General features: G+C 41.0%; 2 protein-coding genes across 3 annotated transcripts in view; one reads left to right on the forward strand and one right to left on the reverse strand.

Moving 5' to 3' along the window:
* Nucleotides 1-40: 40 nt before the first annotated feature.
* LOC148087503 (uncharacterized) lies at nucleotides 41-11,769 on the forward strand. 2 transcript variants are annotated; one of them, XM_087788739.1, is made up of 8 exons: nucleotides 41-183; nucleotides 2,655-2,987; nucleotides 7,706-7,750; nucleotides 8,079-8,897; nucleotides 10,029-10,130; nucleotides 10,203-10,289; nucleotides 10,489-10,565; nucleotides 11,446-11,769. In XM_087788739.1, the coding sequence occupies exons 1-7, from the start codon at nucleotides 139-141 to the stop codon at nucleotides 10,549-10,551; spliced, it is 1,494 nt and encodes a 497-aa protein (XP_087644865.1). In that variant the 5' UTR covers nucleotides 41-138; the 3' UTR covers nucleotides 10,552-10,565; nucleotides 11,446-11,769. The 2 variants fall into 2 exon arrangements, with proteins under 2 accessions (XP_087644865.1, XP_087644855.1); XM_087788729.1 differs by having other exon boundaries at nucleotides 10,489-10,561.
* A 388-nt stretch (nucleotides 11,770-12,157) lies between these two features.
* gak (cyclin G associated kinase) overlaps nucleotides 12,158-20,880 on the reverse strand; it is a 30,410-nt gene continuing 21,687 nt past the window's right edge. The window contains exons 16-29 of the mRNA XM_087788753.1: nucleotides 20,316-20,510; nucleotides 20,122-20,239; nucleotides 18,831-18,910; nucleotides 18,577-18,770; nucleotides 18,364-18,516; nucleotides 18,134-18,294; nucleotides 17,830-18,058; nucleotides 16,892-17,074; nucleotides 16,691-16,828; nucleotides 15,639-15,725; nucleotides 15,327-15,575; nucleotides 15,119-15,267; nucleotides 14,870-15,046; nucleotides 12,158-13,587 (exon numbers count right to left, since the gene is read on the reverse strand). Coding sequence (XP_087644879.1) covers nucleotides 13,486-13,587; nucleotides 14,870-15,046; nucleotides 15,119-15,267; nucleotides 15,327-15,575; nucleotides 15,639-15,725; nucleotides 16,691-16,828; nucleotides 16,892-17,074; nucleotides 17,830-18,058; nucleotides 18,134-18,294; nucleotides 18,364-18,516; nucleotides 18,577-18,770; nucleotides 18,831-18,910; nucleotides 20,122-20,239; nucleotides 20,316-20,510 — 2,215 coding nt within the window. The 3' untranslated portion in view covers nucleotides 12,158-13,485. The remainder of the gene's footprint in view (nucleotides 13,588-14,869; nucleotides 15,047-15,118; nucleotides 15,268-15,326; nucleotides 15,576-15,638; nucleotides 15,726-16,690; nucleotides 16,829-16,891; nucleotides 17,075-17,829; nucleotides 18,059-18,133; nucleotides 18,295-18,363; nucleotides 18,517-18,576; nucleotides 18,771-18,830; nucleotides 18,911-20,121; nucleotides 20,240-20,315; nucleotides 20,511-20,880) is intronic.

The following is a 20,880-nucleotide window of genomic DNA, read 5'->3' on the forward strand; positions in this document are numbered from 1 at the left end:
CTGCGCGCGCACCCCTCCCCTCCGCATCCATAGGCTGCAGCTTCAGGCACGCAAGAGACGCGCAGCTTTAAACCTCAACGCGTTTTCACTTCTTAACTTCACTTTCCTTCTTCTCTGGACACTTTCACGAGCAGCAACATGCCCAGCAAGAGGAAGAAGGACAAGCGCCGCATGAAGAGGGTGGTAAGTGAATTAAAACGCGGGGGAAAAAAACAGATTTATGCTTAAATGTATGAATAAACTGAAGGATAAAATGATAAATGATGAGATTTAAGTTTAACTAGATGTTCACTAAAGTCGTTTAAACGTTTTTCAAAGTGTAGAATTGATCTTAAATCGACGTATTTAGTCAAAATATCTACAATAAGATATATTTTTTTATCATCCATGTTGATCCTGCTTTATAGTTTGTTTGTTTTTTATATTATTTCTTGTAAGACATGTGACTATAATTTAAACATGTGTTTCTGAGTAGAGAAGAATAACTCGTATAGTTATTGATGAAGGAAAAAAAATGTATATGGAACAACATGTCATGTCTTTTACACATCAAAGCTACTTTCTTACTTGTTTAGAAAATAATAATAAACATTTCTTTGTTTGTTTTCATCGCAGTTACAATAAATATATATTTAAAAATTATTTAATGCAAAAATTATGAACGCAACTATTTCCTATTATTTTATTTAAATTAAATGTGCTTTAAATGGTGGAGTGAACTAGTAGTATACGAGTAGCAGATCATCCAAAGGAATGAGGGAAACATCTGTTTGGAATAAACTTTTTTTTTTAAAAAGGATAGAAATTACATGAAGTTTTTGCTTCTCTTCAAACTTTTTAGTGTTGACGTGCGTGTGATACAAAAATGGCGATTCCACGTGGTTTTAAACATACATTATATTAACGTGAATGTAGATTCGGAAGGATTTAAAGATCCACCAGTACATCAGATGGATTAAAACTGTAAAAAAAAACTGTGTTATTATAGGAAATATTAGTGTTTTTTTCTCCTTACAAACTTTAAAGCAATAAAAGTGCGTATTTCTATTTAGTCCCATAATTTACGACTCATTTTCGAGCTATAAGATGAAGTCCATGTAGAAGTTGTGACCAAAAGAAGGGTGGGTGTGGCGTGGGGGAGGACGGGGGTGAGAAAGTAACACAGTAGTTTGAGTATTCCACAGGTCAAAACGACAAGAGGTTGTTAAAGACTTTATTTTCGAGTCCGTTTTGACTCCGAGGCACGCGTCCGCCATCGCCTGCCAAACTGTCTGGGCCGGTTAAGCGACTTTTTATCTGGTCATCTGTTTCGCCTCCGGGGACGTCTTGCATCTGTGAGGCAGATTCTTTAGGTCCTCGAGAGGAGGGGGGGGGGGGGGGGGTCGCTTTAGATAAGAGGGTCCTGGAAAAAAAAAGTGTGTTATCACCCCCGAGAGATAAAGTGGAAACAAAAGGACCGGAGACTTAAGTGGTTGAATTCCTTCACCCTGGTCAATATTTGTTTATTTGTCCCATCAGTCAAGACTCACAATAGAGCTTTTGCGTGTAGACCCAGAGGGAGGCGGGAGTCGGGGGGTGGGGGGGGGGTTGTTTTCATAGATAGCTGCACAGACATCGAGACACACACACACACACACACACACACACACACACACACACACACACACACACACACACACTGTTGGATTTACAGCATGGGTCGAGGACGCCGCATGCCTAACGGGCCAACAAAGGCATTTTTGGGCGAGTGATTGTAACCTGATTATATCCCCGATTATGATGTGATTACGTCCCACTGTCTGCGCCGCGGGGCGAACCGGGCGCCGCCGCTGACTCGCCGCTTTTCACTCGCCGCTCCACCAAACCTGTCAGAACCGTTTTTCGGATACAACCGAGTTAGTTCCGTTATGGAGCTAAGGTCTCTGGGCCGCAGACCTCTTGAATTCGAACTATAAACCTGCTAATAGGGGCAAGAATCTGACGATATGTATCGCGATAAAGGGTCAATATATTGCGATCCTGTAGTAACAAGTATATATTTGTAGTATTGCAGAGTACTTGACTCTGGTGTCGCAGAATTTACAGACCACATGACTCTTGACAAAGTCGTAACTGCTTTCATTTGTTTTCAAACCAAAATATGTCCAAAAGTCGGCTTTAAAAGCCGCTGGAGTCGACTGTATCCTCTCGTCCTCAGTCATCTCCAGGTTTCTTTTGGTTCCTTCAGCTGTAGAGGACGTAGTGACTGCTGCCCTCTAGCGGCCAGAAGTTTAATTGCAACACAAAAATGAACAAACGTTGAATATTTGCATGTTGTTTGAACGTAAACTAAAATTATTTTATATTATACATACTTTATTGACATTTATTAATTAAATATTTAATTTAAAGTTCGATCAATCAATAACCTTCATTTAACCATGTGATAAAACTTGATTTACCTCTAGACACTTTTTATAGACATATTGAGATATTTATTTGTATCTATTTCTTTCTTTATGTCCTTAAAGTGGCAAACCAAAATATATTGTATTTATCATCTTATGGCATGGACACCCTGGAAAAGTCTTTCTTGTTATCTTATCTTTGTTCCAACTGTTGACTCAACATAGAGTTTTTTTTTTAACCATGGTACTATCTTCGTCCGCCCACAGCAGGCCCAGTTAAGAGCCTTAGAAGACCAGAACTTGGTGTGCGCTCCTGCTAAAGTCACGCCAGGAACCGGCGCTCCAGCTCCTTCTGCCCAAAAGAAAGTGGCAAAGAAAGCCGAAGCGGCTCCGCCCGTAGTCGTGATCCCTACCCCTGTCCCTCAAGAGGAGCCCAAGGTGGTCCAGCCAGAACCGGCGGTTGTCGAACCCGTCCCGGTTCAACCGGAGGTGACGAAGGAGCCCGAGGTTCTGGAGGTGACTCCGGCCGAAGAAGAACCAGTTGTTCCGACGACCGCCGATCAGGCCCCGGAGCCGGTCGAGACAGAACCAGAGGTCGAGGTAAGAAAACACGTCACACAAATATCAACTTTACTTAGAATTTTTAACTAAAGTTCAGTCGTGACCAAGAGCAACAACTTAAACAAGGTATTTTACTGAGGAACACCAGGACGATAGTGTTTGACAATAAACTATGGAACTATAGGATAATTTGAAATTTTAATATAATATTATAATATACTTCTAATCAAAATATCTTATGAAAGAGTCAAACATTTCCAACGGTTAAAGTCACGAAAAAAAATTGCAACAGCCTCTATCTGGCAGACTGGAAATGCTAAACGCTAAATTTAACACAAAGAATATCAGTAGTTTGATAAGACAAAAAAGTTTCAAGGTCACTGTGTGGTTGTTTGGTCATTTATTATCTTGGTTTTTCTACAAAGACTTGATACACGTTGGGCTCTTGTGGGCCCTGGGGGGTTTTGGCCTTGAGTTCCCCACGTGGGCTAAAAAATCTCAGCTTAAAATCTTGATCGATGACTCGAACCGCAACTGTCGGCCATGAGTTAGTTGGACCGGCTGTTCTTCTCAACGCGTTGATAAGCGAAAGGACTGGCTAGAGACTTGGATTGCCATTTTTAGTCCTGTAAGATGGACACGATGATCCTCAGAGGAAGGAGACCCAGGACCAGATGGAGAGCCAGAACTGTCTGCTGCAACATTTGTTTTCCTACTATTTTTTTTTTTTTTTGTTGAGCAAACGTTCCTATTTAAATTCAAAGATTAGATGTACGTTAGCCTGCACCCATGAACCCTGTCACCTGCGTCGTGTTTCCAAAAAAGATCTACATCTATAGGCTCAGCCCACTTTGTCTATAGGCGTCTAAGCTTGTAAAGATATGTCGTTGGAACGCACACCCCTTCAGCTGCTCCCTCCCCAGGCTCACCACTCATTCCTCTCCACACTTCTGCTCCCTCACTTTAAAACAAGCCACAAAGGCCGACAGACTCCTGCGCTGTCAGTTCGGTTTCGATGGGTCTTGTTCTCAGCTGGTTGTTCAGCCCGAAGGAGGGGGCGCCTTCTGACTCCCCGGTGAGTACCGTCTCCTCAGGTCTGTCTGTGCAGCGCTTTTCGACGCCTGGAGGGTTTGAGGGTGGGGCTGAACATTTTGTACAGCTCTGCTTCTTTCCTCCTTGACCCTGCCCCTTTCCCCCCCCCAACCTGTCTTCCCCACTCCCTCCTTTCACTTCTGATTTGATGGATGATAGTGACTTGCCCACTAACCATTTATGATTAACTCCGTGGTGGGAGAATTTCGAACAGAAGTTCTGACATTAATATACTGTTATTTAGGAAGTTTCAAGATGTTACCACTTGTCTGTCGGTAGTTGTTCTTGGGAGTAGTGGAGTACTAGTCTGTGGTTGAGCTATCCCTGTACTTTTGTTTTAAATAAAGGGCCACGGTTTAGTCAAGTACTACTAGAAAGGCGCTTTACAAATGACTATTACTTACTAACTACTTACTACCTAGAACGTGATCACATCATAATCGGGATATAATCAGGTTACTAACCTGCTTAAGGGTATTAATCTTCGGATACTCGGGGTTCATACAGCGACAGTGTAAGAATAGTGTAGTTGCTACTCAAACCAAAAGTCTTAGCATCGCACTGATGGAACCAGCCAGGACTCCGATTGCAACCACACAACCACTCATGGACTAGTCGATACTTTTACTACACGTTTCGAAGGTACTACATGTACCTTGGCGTGAACACCATTGCTTCATCCTTGAGAAACATCAATCTTGAGCTTTGACAGCTTATTAACATCCGTCTGGTACATAAAGTCCTGCATGATGCTGCCCCTCCTCCCCTAAACACCTATGTACAGCCACGCTCTCAACTAATGAGCAGAGCTTTAAGGTCAGTGTCCAGGGGCGACTGCAATGTTCCAAAAAGAAAGTCTGCGTTCTGTCAACCAGCCTTTTCATACAAAGGCATCAAAGAATGGGACGGGCTCCCAGACAATCTAAGGAACAAAGCAGATTTTCATCACGGGCTGTCAAAGACTGGCTTTCAGACCACCAGTCCGGCTCGCACTAATAGTACCAGACGGGTATTTGGCCATCAGATGACATTATTAGATTGTACTGTGTTTTTGGATATTATTGTGTTTTTTGCTTTATTTTTATGTGACATATTATGCAAACTGTCTGCATCTTTGTTGAGGACTAAAGATGGAAAGTAAAATTGTGCTAAATCTGGTGCAGCCATCTTTTTAATTTCACACCGCCCTTTTAAATAAACTGAACTGAACTAAAATGTTGGTATAGTTACAGAGATGACAGTCTTCAGTGTTTTTCTAGCAACCAAATAACTTCCATATAAGTGACATATAAAGGGAATAATCTGTAATGTTTGAAATGTGCTAACATTATCATCCAAGAATCAAATAGATACTGATATTATCTTCTGCTTCCTGTTTAAGGAGGGACAAATTTAGACTTTTGAATCGGTTTATAACATTTGGCTGCTTGCAGTGAACAGAGAAGCAGATGGAGTGCCCGAATGCTCCTCCCATGATGCAACACTAATAGACTCAGGGACTCATTCATTCCTCGTGCTATTAGACTTTATAACTCTGAGTTTGTGGAGTGAAAAGACGTTATTCTATGTTAATCTTTGTATACTTTTCTTTAGCTTATATGTCCTTTGATCTATATTCTTCATATTGAGATAAGATAAGACTTTATTAATCCCTCTGGAGATCTCCTTTGGGAAATTAGGTATTATATTTGCACTTCTGTCATCCCTTGCACTTTGTTTGTTATTTGCACTTAGTTAATACTGCTTGATGAGAGTCACGTTCCAAAAAACAAGCTCCAAGAAATAAGGTACCGACTTCAGGTAAAGACCGCAATTTAACCTTGACCTCAATTGAGTACATTTACCATTTTCAAAGCTCACAATAAGAACTTCCAAAGGTCAGATTCATGTTCAATAATAAGGTAAAAGTAGAAAAGAGTGGAGACGATGGCTGAAGTAACTGTTGTTGTGGAAATAGTTTGGGCTAAACAAAGAAGCCATTGTCAAAACTGCCATAAACCAAATGGTGTCTTTGGCGATGAAGCATGATTTTATCGGCACTTCTGAAAGTTGCTCAGGGGCAAGTGGCCACTTCGAGAAAGACCAAGAATCTGTCCTACAGCCACATGTAATGAAGCTCGACCACATCTCTCCGCCTGCTTTATTGGTTCATTTTATTTTGTTTTGGTAGCGCTCGGCTGCGAGCTGGACCTGTTTTGAGTTGGATATGTTTAGAAGCCCTATTCAGTTTTTACAACAGCGCCTCCAGCAGAAAGGGGGGTACGTCGCACCTCTCCCAGTTCATAGAGATCCAGTAGAACGCACAACAAGAATGTCTCATTTGGAGGGTGTAAAATGGGTTTATGTGCATTCCAGTGTTCACTAGTTTAAAACCAACGTGTGTAAACGCTGCTCGCATGTTTGTGCTACATGTGCCTCCTATAGCTTCAACCTATGGGGGCCGAGAGTGTGTTTTCAGAACATAGTGTTCCCCCCACGAACGATCTCACAGTGAAACTGACTCTAATGTTTGTTGGAGATTTAACCTGTTCATTCCTGGATTTGGAACTTGGCCCACATTGAAGACGGGTCAGAACAAAACCAGCTGAATAATTCACCGTCTGACGATGGCGGTTCAAATATTTATGTTCCAGTGCGCCTCAACGCACTTGGCTGCGGTGGGGATTTTCTTGGGGGGGGGGTCGGACCCCTGACTACTACGTAGATTCTTGTGGGTCATCCAGTGCAACAAAGACATTCATAGACTTCATATTTAGAAATCTACTGATTTCTACTTAAAAAAAAATCCAGCGGGTTCCAGGGTTTGACTCAAACAACGGCACCTCTGTCCTGGATTTATCTGGTCACAGAAAACGAAACTGGTACTGGAAGATTTAAGCTGCAAATGATCCAGTTGCAAGATCCTGACTCTGGCCCTAATTTATGGTGTATACCGGAGAACCGAATCTTGAAGGACCTCGAGGAGCCTTTGGGTGTGTTCAAGAAAAAACTGAGGGTTTTTAGGAGAAGATTTAAGAAGTCCCATGGTCAAGCATTTGCACTCTCGCTCTTAACCCTTGAATTATATCTGGGTCAAGGTGACCCGGTGGCCCCAAAAAAAAAAGAAGTGTTTTTGGTATCCCTCGTGTTGTCTCCGGGCCAACCTTCCTGGCTTCCATAAATACATATGCAGTGATGGAGGTCGTTCACCTTGACCCAGAGACAACACAAGGGATACCATGAACACATTTGCTGACGGGCCACCGGGTCACCTTGACCCAGAGGCCGCACAAGGGTTTTAAATATTTGGAAAACTATTACTTGAGACTTTCAAACTTAGATCTACAGAGCTATGAAAACGAGGCCTTATGACGCTTCAATGATCCAACAGTTGTTTTACACAAACGGCGACTTTCCGCCTCAGGTGTGTCTTTGACACTCGAAAGAAGCATAAATCAGTTCTTAGTTTTCGGAGGAAATGATGTAAAGGTGCGTGAATCAATTGCACAATGAAGTGTGAGAAACGTCTTTGACAGCTCGAGTTGTTGCTCCGGGCAGTTGAAGGAGTTCCGAACCCCTCCTCCAAAACGTTGACATTTAACGTCTGCAGAAGGCTCGCCCCCCACTTTTTCCTTCACTTCTAATTCATTAGTGAACTGATTTTTTTTTTTTCTTCCCCCCCTCAGGTCACGCCCCCCGCTGAGTCTCCGGCAGAAGCTGAAGCTGACAAGGTAACTTGAACACAAGTCCGTCTCCTTTACCGTTGGAGCCCGAGGCGCGATTACAGAAGCTCGAAAGTGATTTCAGTTGACGGGTCGAAGGTGCAGGTGTGAGGTGGAAGGATATTTATGTTCCGACAGAAACTAGTCCAGTTATTCAGGAGCCGACTCACCGTTGCGTCATGTGCTTCTTGGACGTGCGGGTGACGCAACGACCCGTTTACGGCGTGCAGAACAAGACGACTGTTGTTTGTGTGGAAATTATATTTTTTTTGCGACTGAATACAACACGACTTTTGTAGAGGGAAAAAGTGTCTCAGTGATTATGTGTTTTATGCAGATTCCGGAGCCATGCGAGCCTGAACCAGAATCTCAGCAGCAACAGGAAGAAGTAGTAACGGTTCTGGAGGAAACTCTGGCAGTTTGTACCGAACCAGAACCAGTTGCGGAGACTTCGGTTGAATCCACGGAGGTTTCGGCTGCGGTGGAAGAACCTGTAGAAGTTCAGTCTCCAGTAGCTGCAGAGGTGGAGGAGGAGGTGGTGCTGGCGGTGAAGTCAGAACCAGAATTATCGCAACCAGAAGCATCTGAGCCCGAAAAGTCAGAAACCAAAGTGGCTGAGCCTGAAAGCTCGGCACCAGAAATAGTTGAGATTGAAAGGTTGGAAGCAGAAGCCCCTGAGCCCGAAAAGTCTGAAGTAACTGAGCCCGAAAAGTCCGAACCAGAAGCCCCTCAGCCCGAAAAGTCTGAAGCGTCTGAGCCCGAAGAGTCGGCACAAGAAGTACTAGAGCAGGAAGTGACTGAACCGGAAAAGTCGGTACCAGATGTTTCGGAACCAGAGGTGTCCGAGCCTGTAAAGTCCGAACCAGAAGTACTAGAGCCTGAAAAGTCAACGCAGGAGGTGACTGAACCCGAAAAGTCCGAACCAGAAGTACTAGAGCCTGAAAAGTCAACACAGGGAGTGACTGAACCTGAAAAGTCGGTACCAGATGTTTCAGAACCAGAGGTGTCCGAGCCTGTAAAGTCTGAACCAGAAGTACTAGAGCCTGAAAAGTCAGAGCAGGAAGTGACTGAACCTGAAAAGTCCGAACCAGAAGTACTAGAGCCTGAAAAGTTGGAGCCAGTAGCAGCTGAAGAAGCCTGTCTGGAGACCAAAGAGGTGATGAACCATACGTTTTCTGAGACCATCATTTTTTTATAGATATAGAGGGAGATAGTGACTGAGAGTTAAGGAGTGACATATAGCGGGTGAGAGTTAAGGCGTGAGAGCTAGATAGTGAGAGTTAAGGAGTAAGATATAGAGGGAGATAGCGGGTGAGAGTTAGGGGGTGACATATAACGTGAGAGAGTAAAGGAGTGAGATAAAGAGGGAGATAGCGGGTGAGAGTTAAGGAGTGACATATATCGGGTGAGAGTTAAAGAGTGAGATATAGAGGGTGAGAATTAAGGCCTGAGAGCTAGATAGTGAGAGTTAAAGCGTGAGATTTAGAGGGAGATAGCGGGTGAGAGTTAATGGGTGACATAAAGCGGGTGAGAGTTAAAGAGTGAGATATAGAGGGTGAGAATTAAGGCCTGAGAGCTAGATAGTGAGAGTTAAGGCGTGAGATTTAGAGGGAGATAGCGGGTGAGAGTTAGGGGGTGACATAAAGCGGGTGAGAGTGAAAGAGTGAGAGCTAGGGGGTGAGAGTTAAGGCGTGAGATATAGAGGGTGAGAGCTAGAGTGTTAGAGTTAAGGCATGAGATATAAAGGGAGATAGCGGGTGAGAGTTAAAGAGTGACATATAGTGGGTGAGAGTTAAAGAGTGAGATATAGAGGGTGAGAATTAAGGCCTGAGAGCTAGATAGTGAGAGTTAAGGCGTGAGATTTAGAGGGAGATAGCGGGTGAGAGTTAGGGGGTGACATAAAGCGGGTGAGAGTGAAAGAGTGAGAGCTAGGGGGTGAGAGTTAAGGCGTGAGATATAGAGGGTGAGAGCTAGAGTGTTAGAGTTAAGGCATGAGATATAAAGGGAGATAGCGGGTGAGAGTTAAGGGGTGACATATAGTGGGTGAGAGTTAAAGAGTGAGATATAGAGGTTGAGAGTTAAGGCCTGAGAGCTAGATAGTGAGAGTTAAGAAGTGAGATTTAGAGGGTGAGAGTTAAGGAGTAACATATAGAGTGAGATAGCGGGTGATAGTCAAAGGGTGAGAATTAGAGGGTGAGCGATAAAGAGTGAGAGCTAGAGACGTGTTGGGGTTCTGACATTAATGGGGTAACACATGGAGGTTCACGTGTCTCTCTGGTCTGACCAGGACGTTGCTGACCCGACGGTTGAATCCGCCACGACGTTGGAGGAAGTTGAACCTGCTGCCGAGACCAAACCTGAACCAGAACCTGCTGAAGAACCGACGACTGTGAGTCTTCGGCGCACTCTTATGACATCATCATCGTGTTCCCAGTCTCACTGCAGCCTTGTCTCTGTGCAGGAGACACAAGTGAAGCCAGAGACTGAAACCTGCGAGATTCCGTGTCAGACGCAGCTTCCTGTGGAGGTTCCATTGCTGAGCTCAAAGGTAAACGGCTGGCTCGTCCAGTTCCTTCACTCTTCACAAGGCCAAATAAGGACTTTCAAAGATGTGGTCTGACTGGATCTAAACTGTGAATCGTTATGACAGGCGTCCCTCAAGGATCCGTCTTCGGCCCATGCATGATGTCACACAAACTACACACAGTTATTTTTCTTGCTCTCACTGACACACAACTCTCTCACAGGAAGTGACCGTCGACGCAACACTGAACGGACACATCGCTCCAGAGGTCGTCATCGAGGGCTAGCTCCATCTTTGTAGGTGAATCTCGTCGTAATTTAAGGTTTTTTTTAACCAACATACAAGTGTCTAGTATTTTTAAACGTAGCTTTAGCCAGCAGGGGGCACTCATTAACTTTCAAAAAATGTACTGATCTATGCGGATTTTTACAGTGATGTCAATTAGCTACATGCTAATTGCTAACAATCGCTAATACAATCCATTATTAACTGTTTCGTTAAATAAAAAGCGATTAGGTGATTTTTTTGTTGTTGCAAGTTTCTAATGTGCTGCGTTTCTTTAAAAATGTTTTATTCCAACATTAGCAATTTAGCATCATTAGCGACGACCAGATTTCTTGGTAAATTACATAGGTCCAGGTGGTTTGGTTCAAAAAGGTTGATATAGCAAACGAAAGCTAGCAAGGTTAAAAGTAATTTTGTTGACACAAGCATAGCTTATGAGTTAAAAGAAAAACATCACAAAATTAACAAGATTGAATAGATAATTAAAGAAAATTAATAAATAGGAATATAAAATAATATTAATCATTTTTAGGAATTTAGCATTAGCCGTTTAGCATTTTCAAGCCAGAATTTAGTGGGTAGTTTCTTTTTTGATTCCTCAAAATTGAAACATTGTAAAACATCATTGCAACAAAAACCTTTATTAACCCACGATTCACTTTTGCCCTAGGATTTTGCCAAGTTTTTTGAATGTACTAAATAAAAAAAGACATGTTAGATTATTAAACTTTGCCAAAACAACCTGAAAGTCATAATGTTACACAATTAAACGAAGCTCAAGGAAAGTTAGCATGAAGATCAACATAGTTTGGCATTAGCATTTTAGCGATCAGATATTTAGCAATTTAGCATTAGCATCAACACATTTTTAAATGCAAGTATTCTTTTGTTTCAGGCGAAGGTGGAACTCAACCGACCGACCTTCACGGCTCCCTTTTTTTAACTTCTTCTCGTCGCTGGATGTCGACCACAAACACTTCCAGCAGTCGCTCAGGTCCTCGTGCAAAAAAAACTACATTGTGACTTTTTTTTTTTTGTAAATCTCGCAAAGGTGTTGCATGGGTGCCCTGAAGACGCCCAAATCAAACCCTTTAGTCGACTTTTTTTTTTAAATAGGTTTTTTCCCCCCTCTCTTTTTAACTCAAAAATAGTTTTGTGTGGAAAAAAAAGCAAAAAACTGACGTTTTTTAAATTACAAGACTAACCTCGACGCAAGAGGTGAAACTAGACAATCAATGTTAATGTGTTTTCATTTTTGAATCTGCTGAAATGGCAAAAAAAAAAAACGTTTCAATAAATCCTGATCTTTAAACTCGACTCATTCTGTCTTTACATGACATCAAAGATGTCCAAGAATTGATCCCTGAGGGATCCCAAGATGAGCTTCTGTTCTTTTGTCCTACAAACATTTGACCGAAGCGGAGGAACTGGACAAGCAAGCTGCATAATATATAGTTGGACATTTTAAAAGGAGACACACAGGTAGGTTCAGAGACAAGTTTCTGACTGTAGCCATTAGCACGACGATACTTGAGAAGCTGAAGTGTTGCTAAACAAAACCTAGCATCACCAGCCAAACAAACAAACAAACAAAAGTCAGCGACAGGTTGATGGCAAAGACTTTTAATCATTTGTTTTTAGCGATAAATTCTTACATTCATAACGTTTGTCCAGTCGAACTCTCTCGATATGAGATTCTCAATTAACTTCTTTTAAAAAGCAGGAAAATCAGGAAGCGACAGAAGCAGAAATAAAAAAAACAGAAAAAAAACAAACAAGGTTATAGATTTAGTAAAAGCACATTCATTTTTTTTTTCATAAGACGCTTTGGAACCACGTTCGCCCCCCCCACCCTCCACACACACTTATATATTATCTGGATTTAAACTTGTGCCTTTTAACGTTCCACCCGCGACACAGCCCTGACTAATAAATAAACAAAACGAGTGACGTGATTGGTCCATGAGGTATACAAACAAACACAAAAAAAAAAAAACTTTCACAAAATGATTTCTTGAAATGAATATATATTTACACGCGATGGATCGACGCGAACACATGAAGTCACTCGTTCAGTCGGGAATTGACGCTTGTTGTCGTGCGAGTGGCTTTTTTTTGTTTTCCAACTTTTTAAGGAAAGAACCGAAGTTTAACGGGATTTTATTGAGATGGAATGTTGTACGATTGTTCGTTTTACTTTTAGAAACCCCGATAATCACGGGGAAAAAAAAGCTACTTTACGAAAAAAGAACAGGTTGTCACATTTCCCCGAAATCGGAAAAGTCGCAACAGAAAAGTGATTTTTAAAGATTTTAATAGCACTTAATAAAACAAATATTTAGGCAAACGTCGGTTCTTTTTGATTTAAAACCAGATATGCTAACTCAACTTTTTTTTAGCCGAGAGTTTAGCTCCGACTTCTGTTGTTTTCCTTCATTTATAATTCGACTGAATGCTCTTCCGAAGTGGGCGGGACTTTGACGAGGAAGGGAATGGTTTTCTGCTACAATAGAGAAAGAGCACTTGATCACCCCCTAGTGGACGACCTCGGTGGGGCGGCATGGAAACGGAAAAAAAAAGAAAGAGCACTTTCGAAAAAACACGATCGTTCCACGGTTGAGAAGCAGCATTTTTTTTTAGTGTCCGTCTTGTCATCTCGCCTCATGTACGATGAATTCTTCATGCAGGACTTTCCGACCTTTTTTTTCTTTCGTCCGATGAAATCATCCAACATTCGTCGTGATTGTCGCCCGACCGGTGGCTCCGGTCGGGCGTCGGGATTCCGCTCGCGGGGAGCTTCTAAGAAAGAAGGGAATGATCGAGAGGACACCTCTCAGAGGCTCAGCGCCCCCTAAAGGCCCAATGTGGGCTCAGTCCAGTCTTATGGGATCCAGGCGAGACCCTGGCGTGTGGATCCGGCGTGGGGGTCCCTCTTTTAAAAGAGCGCCTTCGAACCCTGGTTCTCGAACTCTGACCAGGCGTCGTTCAGCTCCATGAAGATCATCTTGGCGTATTGTTCGTACGGCAGACCGGTCGCCTGTCGAGGACGGAGAGCGTCGGTCACAAGTTTTTCCTTGAAATATTATATATATAAATATATATATAAAAATATATATATATATACAATTTTTTAGCCTTTTGCAAGGGTTGTCATTTTCATAAGCTTTTTCTAACGTAAATTCTAAAGTTACTCGTCAACTTCTCTTATTTAATTAAAGTGCATTTTTACTGGATAACACCAATATTATGTAGTATTTATTTGACAATCAAAAAAACAAAACCCTGTTTTTTAAGTCGAGTACCTATAGTACAAGTATTTAGTATTAGGTGCAAAAGAATTTTCGCAATAAAAATATCCAAATCCTTGATGATTGACAGATATTTTGTGCATCAATATTATTTATTTATTGTTTACTATATATATACAGTATATATATATATAAATATATAGTATAATAACAGGTAATCTGAAGGAGGAAAAAATGTAACGTGTGAACTAAGGGGTTAGAAAATACACATTTTTCAAGTAAAGAAATGTTAGTGACAAAAGTCAATTATACGTTTTTAAGGTTATTTATCAGTTTAAATAAAGTGCATTTTTTCATTTTATTTCCACTCTCATGATTTTTTTGGTTCCACATTTTTCTAAAGACATTTTTTTACTCAACTTTTCTAACCACATTTTTTCACTTTAGTTAACATTTTACATGTTTCCGCTGCTTCATTTTATTAATATTAAATGTTAATAACAAAAATAAACAATAAATCCAACATATTAATTATAAATGCGTCACATCAAGGATTTTTAATGTTTTTTATTACCTTCAGAATTATTTTCTTGTACTTAATTTAACATGCATTAAAAATACTTGTACTATAGGTCTGACTAACAACAGGTTTTTATTACCTTCAAAATTATTTTTTTGTATTTAATTTAACGTGCATTAAAAACACTTGTACTATAGGTCTGACTAACAACAGGGTTATGTTTTTGTTTGTCAAATAAATACTAAATAATATTGTTGTGATCCAGTAGTACTTGGTGGGTGGATTTGGTTTATTATTATTTATTTCATATTTTGTTAGTTTTATTTTGTCTTTATGTGACATTTATGTTGTAATGAAGCTTGTTTTGTTTATAAATTAAGCTAAAAAAAAACAACTAAAACTTCATGTTTAAAAGTCTAGAATCTGCTCAATTAAAAGTACTTTAAACAAAAAAGGCCTGGAAGTCCTAACTTTGGGAATAAAAACCCGGTAATTTGAGGCGAACAAATCTGCTTGATGTCGGAAAAGAATGGTATGTTTTCCCGCCTCACCTTGTCCGGGTGGACGATCAGCACGGCCTTCCTGTAGAACTTCTTCACCTGGTTGGGGGTGACCAGGTCGGCCATGCCGACCGGGGTCCAGCGGGTCTCCCCCTCCCACAGCACCGTGTGCAGCGTGGACAGCAGCGCTCGGATGTTCCGCTCCTTCCCCTCGATCCAGTCCAGGATCTGCGGGCGGAAAAGAACCCCGGGTTCAGGATTTGAAAGGATCGCGACGGAATCCGAACCTCGGATCCGAACCTGGAGCTTGAGCGGGTCCGTGTCTTTGGTCAGCTCCTGCCTCCGCATCTCGGCGATGGTCCGCGGGCCTTTCCTGTCGGGCCTGGAGGCGAAACCCTGAGTGGACAGCAGGTCCTCGAAGTCGTCCTCCTTCACCTTCGGTTTGGGGCCTGCGGAGGGAAGTACGGGTCAGAACCGGGGAGACATCAAATGAATCTCGTCTACGCACCGAAGCCCGGTCCTCGATGGCCTCGCTCCTCGCGGCCCCCGATCACGCTGGAGAAGTTGAGGTTGTAGTTTGGTTTCGGGGGCTGCGGGGCCATCGGCTGCTGGGCCGGTCCTGACCCGGACTGATGGTTCTTCATCGGCGCCGTGCCGGGTCTTCCTTGTGGCCATGCCTGACCCCCCTTGGAGGAGGAAGAGGAAGGTGCAGCTTTTCCGCTGAAGGCCGGGCCAGAGAAGTGTCCGCTGCCGGACCCTGGAGAGAAGACCGCGGGTCAGAACCAGAACCCGAGAGCGTAGATCAATGTTTTTTCTTTACCTGGCAAGGTGGCGCCGATGTTTCCTAGATCAGCGAACGGATCGAACGTCTGAGACTTCGCTTTCGACATCGACGACATCCCTGGAGCTTCAAATGAATCAAATGTACTTTATTAACACAAACAAGTAGAAATACTTTTGATAAAACACTTTACAGTTAAAAAACTATTATTTAAAATTAATTAAAAAAAAAAAATCAAAAGAAATCTAACAATAGTAAAATGAGAACATTAATTAAATATTGAATCAACAAATATAATATCAAATATAATTATCCAAATGATGTATTTGATTTAGAAAATATAAATTAAATTAATATAAAAAAGTAAAAGTTCAATTACAAACCATAACTAAATGAAAACTTTAAAAAGGAAAGATACATTAAAATGAATATTTAATTGAAATAAAATGAATATTAAGAAAAAAACAGAAAACTTTCAAATGAAATAAAACATCAAAATAAAATAAAAAATGTTGAAAGAAAGGCCAAAATAAAAAAAAGAAATAAAAAAGAACAAAAAGATACATTTAAATAAATTAACATTAAGGACACACCAAAATTAATAAAAAAAGTAATTAAAAAAATTAAATAAAACAGAAAATAAACAGAAAAAAACCCAAAACATTTAGGATTTTTTTTAATGAATGTTGATAAAATAAAACACCATCAAATAAACTGAAGACAATAAATATATTAAAGAAAAAATGAAAAACGGAAATTAATAATTAGAAAAATGCATTAAAAAAATTAATTCTAAATAAGAAATTGATGTAAAACAGTATTTAAAAAAATGCATGAAAAATGCCTGTTGCCAATAAATATGAATTATTAAATCAATGTATTTTTTATTCCATTAGTTCTTAAACGAGAGTTGAAAAAAATCAGACGAATGTTTTTCTGTACAAAATGAAACCAGTATTTAAACTAGTTATAAGTAAGTAAGTAAGTAATTTTTATTTATATAGTGCTTTTCCAGACCAGGGTCACAAAGCGCCTAAACAATCAAAACAATATTCAATAAAGTATATATTTTAAAGGTCTATAAGTCTCACCTGTGCTGGTGTAAGCGGGCTTGCCGGCGCCGGAGTTGACCCCGGCCGAGGTCCCGGCGGTCCAGCTGTCCCACCCGCCCAGCAGGTCCGGCTGACTGGCCGACGACGTCATCTTGGGAGGTTCCTTCGGCAGCTTGTCTGCGGGCGACACGTGAGGGTGAGGCGGGTCGTCGTGACGACCGACGGCGCCGGTGAACTCACTGAGGTTGAAGAGGCTGCTGTTGGCCGCCGGCGCCGCGTTGCTGTGAACCGACCCGAACCCGACCCCGGAGGCGGCGGCGGCGGCGGCGGGACCGTCGGACGCCAGCAGGTCCCCGAACAGGTCCGGACCCGAGGCTTGTCCAGGAGAACCGACGCCGAAGGGGTCGAAGAGGTCGTCCACGGCTGCAGCAGAGAAGATTCATTTTACTATAGTTTTTTTTTATTTATTTAGACTTTAATTAGAAATTTTGTTCAAATAAAAAGTATATCAGTGATATAAGAATATTAAATGGTTGAATTAAAATGTTATAACATTTATTTTAGCATTGAAAAATTGATTCAATAGTTTCTATAAGTTAAATTAATTTTAAAAACGTTTTCAAATTAATTACATTTTTTAAACGCACATTATATTAATTTAATTCAAGGAATTGAAAAATACATTTTATAAATGTAATATTTATTTTAATTTCTAGCCTTTTAAATTTAATATTAAATGCTGTTATGTCATCACGTGATCGTGTGCGCGACCCCTGATTGGCTGAAAGTTCCATCAAGTAGCTTGTTTTTTTGTGGCACTATTAATGATAAAATATATATATATTTTCAATTTAAAAGGCAACAAATATCGAATTAAGAAAATGAATTAATCAATTATTTGATTCAGAATATCACTCTATGTGTATAAAAAGTTAATTTATTATGAAAATAATACATATAATAAATATTACTTACTTACTTACTTATTTTTTAAAATAACTATAATCTAATAACTATTCAAAACTAATGCCTGAACACTTAAACATTGACATTGAATATTCCGATGGCTCTGATTTACATCCTTATTAACAAAACAAAACATTTTACTTAACATTTTACTTGTATTCAAGAGTTAAGTCACATTTCCGTTAGTAACAACATTATAGTTTGAAGCTTACGTTTGGGCTCAGGTGCGCCCCCGGTGGTCGGCCCGCCGAAAAACAGGTCCTCCTGCACCGCCGCGTTCTGTCCACCGGGTGGCGCGAACAGGTCGTTGAGAAGGTCGCTGTTGGAGGAGGCGGCGGTGAGTCCTCCAGAGGCGGCTGCTGGGGTCGCCTGGTGCTCCGAGTTCAGGCCCAGCAGGTCGGCGGTGTCCCCGGTCGGGGAGTCGCCCCCCAGGGAGGCGGTCTGGAGGGGAGGGGAGGGGGAGGAAGGGGGGAGTCAGAACGGGTTTTGGGGGGTTCGGCTGAAGTCGCTCCTCACCTGGAAGTCTGCGTCGAACAAGGGCTCGCTGTGGTCCCGGGACATGGGCTCGGCACTGGGGGCGGAGTAGGACTCCTCCTCGGAGCGGTCGCTGAGGTCGTCCAGGTCGTTCAAGGACGTTCCTCCGTGGATGCCGTTCCCCTCCTGAGGACTGCCCACGTCTGCGGGGGGTTCAGAACCGTGAGTAAGACCGACCGGGTCCGAGAGAGCGAGAGCAGAGGTCGACAAACCTTCCCAGTCCAGAGTCTGGAAGAAGTTGTTGGCGTTGGTGTCGGTGCCGACGGGCGACTCGGGCTCCATCTCCGGGGTCTGGGCCGGCGGCTGAGGCGCGTCCGAGTTGTAGAAGGCGGAGGTCCCGGGCTGACGCGGGAGTTCTGGTTTACCTGATGAGAACCCAGGGTCAAGACCAGGCGTCCAGAAGACCCTCAGTCGTGCTCGCTCACCGAACTTGCTGAGGATCTCCTGCTGCTCGTCGCGGGACGAGAAGAGGATCTTGGGGTTCAGGCCCTTGGTCTGGAAGCCGTCCCACGGCAGGGCCTTGGCGCTGGGTCGGTCCTTGGGCTCCACCTCGATGTCCAGGTTGACCTGGAACAGGTCCGGGTACTTCTCCTGGATGTCGCAGGCGTCAAGGTCGTACCTGGCGAGGGATCAAGGTCGTGAGGAAGGAGTTCCTTTCGTGGCGACGGCGGCGACTCACTTGTTGAACTTCACAGTGGTGGCGTTTCTGGGCACGAAGCCCGTGTGGAACTGGATCTGGAACATCTTCATGGAGGCCATCTGGAGAAACACGGACCCAGAACTTAACTTTTTCTTCTTCTTGTCTTTCAGAACTGATTTTAAATCCTCCTTGTTATGGAGGATCATTATTATCATCACTTTTTAACGATTAAAAAAAAACTAAAAACATTTTAATCAAAAACAAAAGTTCACATACAAACCATAACTAAATGATACATTTGAACTAAAAAAAATACAAAAAGAAACATACATTTTCATTTATTTATTTAAAAAAAATATATACTCAAATGAATAAAGAATAAACACCGAAAAGAAGTTACAAATTTGAATGAAAAAACATAGGAATAAATATAATTAATTTTAATATAAATTAAATATATATATATATATATATATATAAACATTGAATAAAACAAAAAAAGAAGAAATGAATATAAAGTTTAAAAAGCTAAATGAAATATTTGAAAAAAATAAAAAATAATATACAAAGAGAAAACATCAAAAATATATAAATATTAAATGAATAAAAAACAGGAAAAACTAAAAATTAAATAAATAATTTGAAATAAATATATAATATATATATATATAATAAAATGTAGTAAAAATTGAAATAATGGATACATTAAAATATATATTATAAAAATACATTAATACATAACAAATATATATATTATAAAAACAAATGGTTGAATTTAACAGTCATGTTGATTAAAAAACGTTTTTAAAAATATTTGAAACAATTTAGTTCAATAATTTGCATCTTGAAATGCTGTTGAATGAAATTTATTGAATAATTCAATTCAACAATTTTATATTAAAAATGATTTTCAAGTTAAAAGTGGAAATATTTAAATAAAATCTTTCATTTAATAAAACATCCCTTTCTTTCTAATTACCCTACAAAACCAAAGTAATTTCAACGTTTTTCAATTCAATTGCATATTTGTTAAACTAAAATGTGTTTGTTATACCTAAAAGAAAATTCCATACACTATATTATTACTACAAATATATTATCCGATTAAATATTAAGTGAGAATATTTAAAGTAATGTATATAAAATATTATATAACGAAACAACCCTTTTATGAAAACAAAAACAATATATAAGGCAACCCTAAAACAACAACATACTTTTTATCTTGTTAATTGAATTTTATGCCCTTTTTTTTTTTAAAAGTGACCTCCTTGGCAGAGGTACAAATCATTTTAACACAGAATACATTGAATACTTTCATGCTTCATACCTTCGCCTGCAGTCGTCCTCCCAGTGTAGACCTGGCGTGATAGATGACGACCAGCACGTCTCCCTGGACCGACACGTCCAGTGGAATCTCCGCCCTCCCGTCCTCCATCTTGAAATCCCTTTTTAACGCCGAAACCGTCGTTTCATTTTTCAATTTAAAATCGACGCAAACGTTCATTGTTGTGAGCGACTCACTTCATGCGGTCGTACTCCTGCGAAGTGGTCAGCACCCGCTCGTCTCCCACGTACACCTCGCAGAACGGACGACACCCGTTGCGCTGCTTGTTGAAGAGCGGGACGGGCGTCATGACGATGGAGTGGATCCTGATGGGCTTGGAATGAGGGATGATGGGCTCCTCCGCCATCATGTCGCACATGTACTCGATGTACCTGCCGGGACACCAACGTGTCATACACATACATTCCTATATATATATACACAATATATTTCCACAATACTGTATTGGTACCAAACAGCAATGTATATATTTATTTATTTATTTATCTTTCAATTTATACTATATTTTCAATATAGTTCTTAAAGGCTGTATATTTCGAATAAAGTATGAAAATAATAACATTTTAAATTACTTTTTTTTTTTTATTCACGTTTGTTCATTTTTGTGTTGCAATTAAACTTCCGACCACTAGAGTCATCAGCAGTCATTACCTCCTCCGCAGCTAAAGGAACAATGAAATCAAGCAAGACCAGGGAGATGACTGAGGACGAGAGGATACAGTGACTCCAGCAGCTTTTAAA

The sequence above is a fragment of the Callionymus lyra genome, chromosome 1 (genome assembly GCF_982586985.1).
Source record: "Callionymus lyra chromosome 1, fCalLyr1.hap1.1, whole genome shotgun sequence".
In the NCBI taxonomy this organism is placed as follows: domain Eukaryota; kingdom Metazoa; phylum Chordata; class Actinopteri; order Syngnathiformes; family Callionymidae; genus Callionymus; species Callionymus lyra.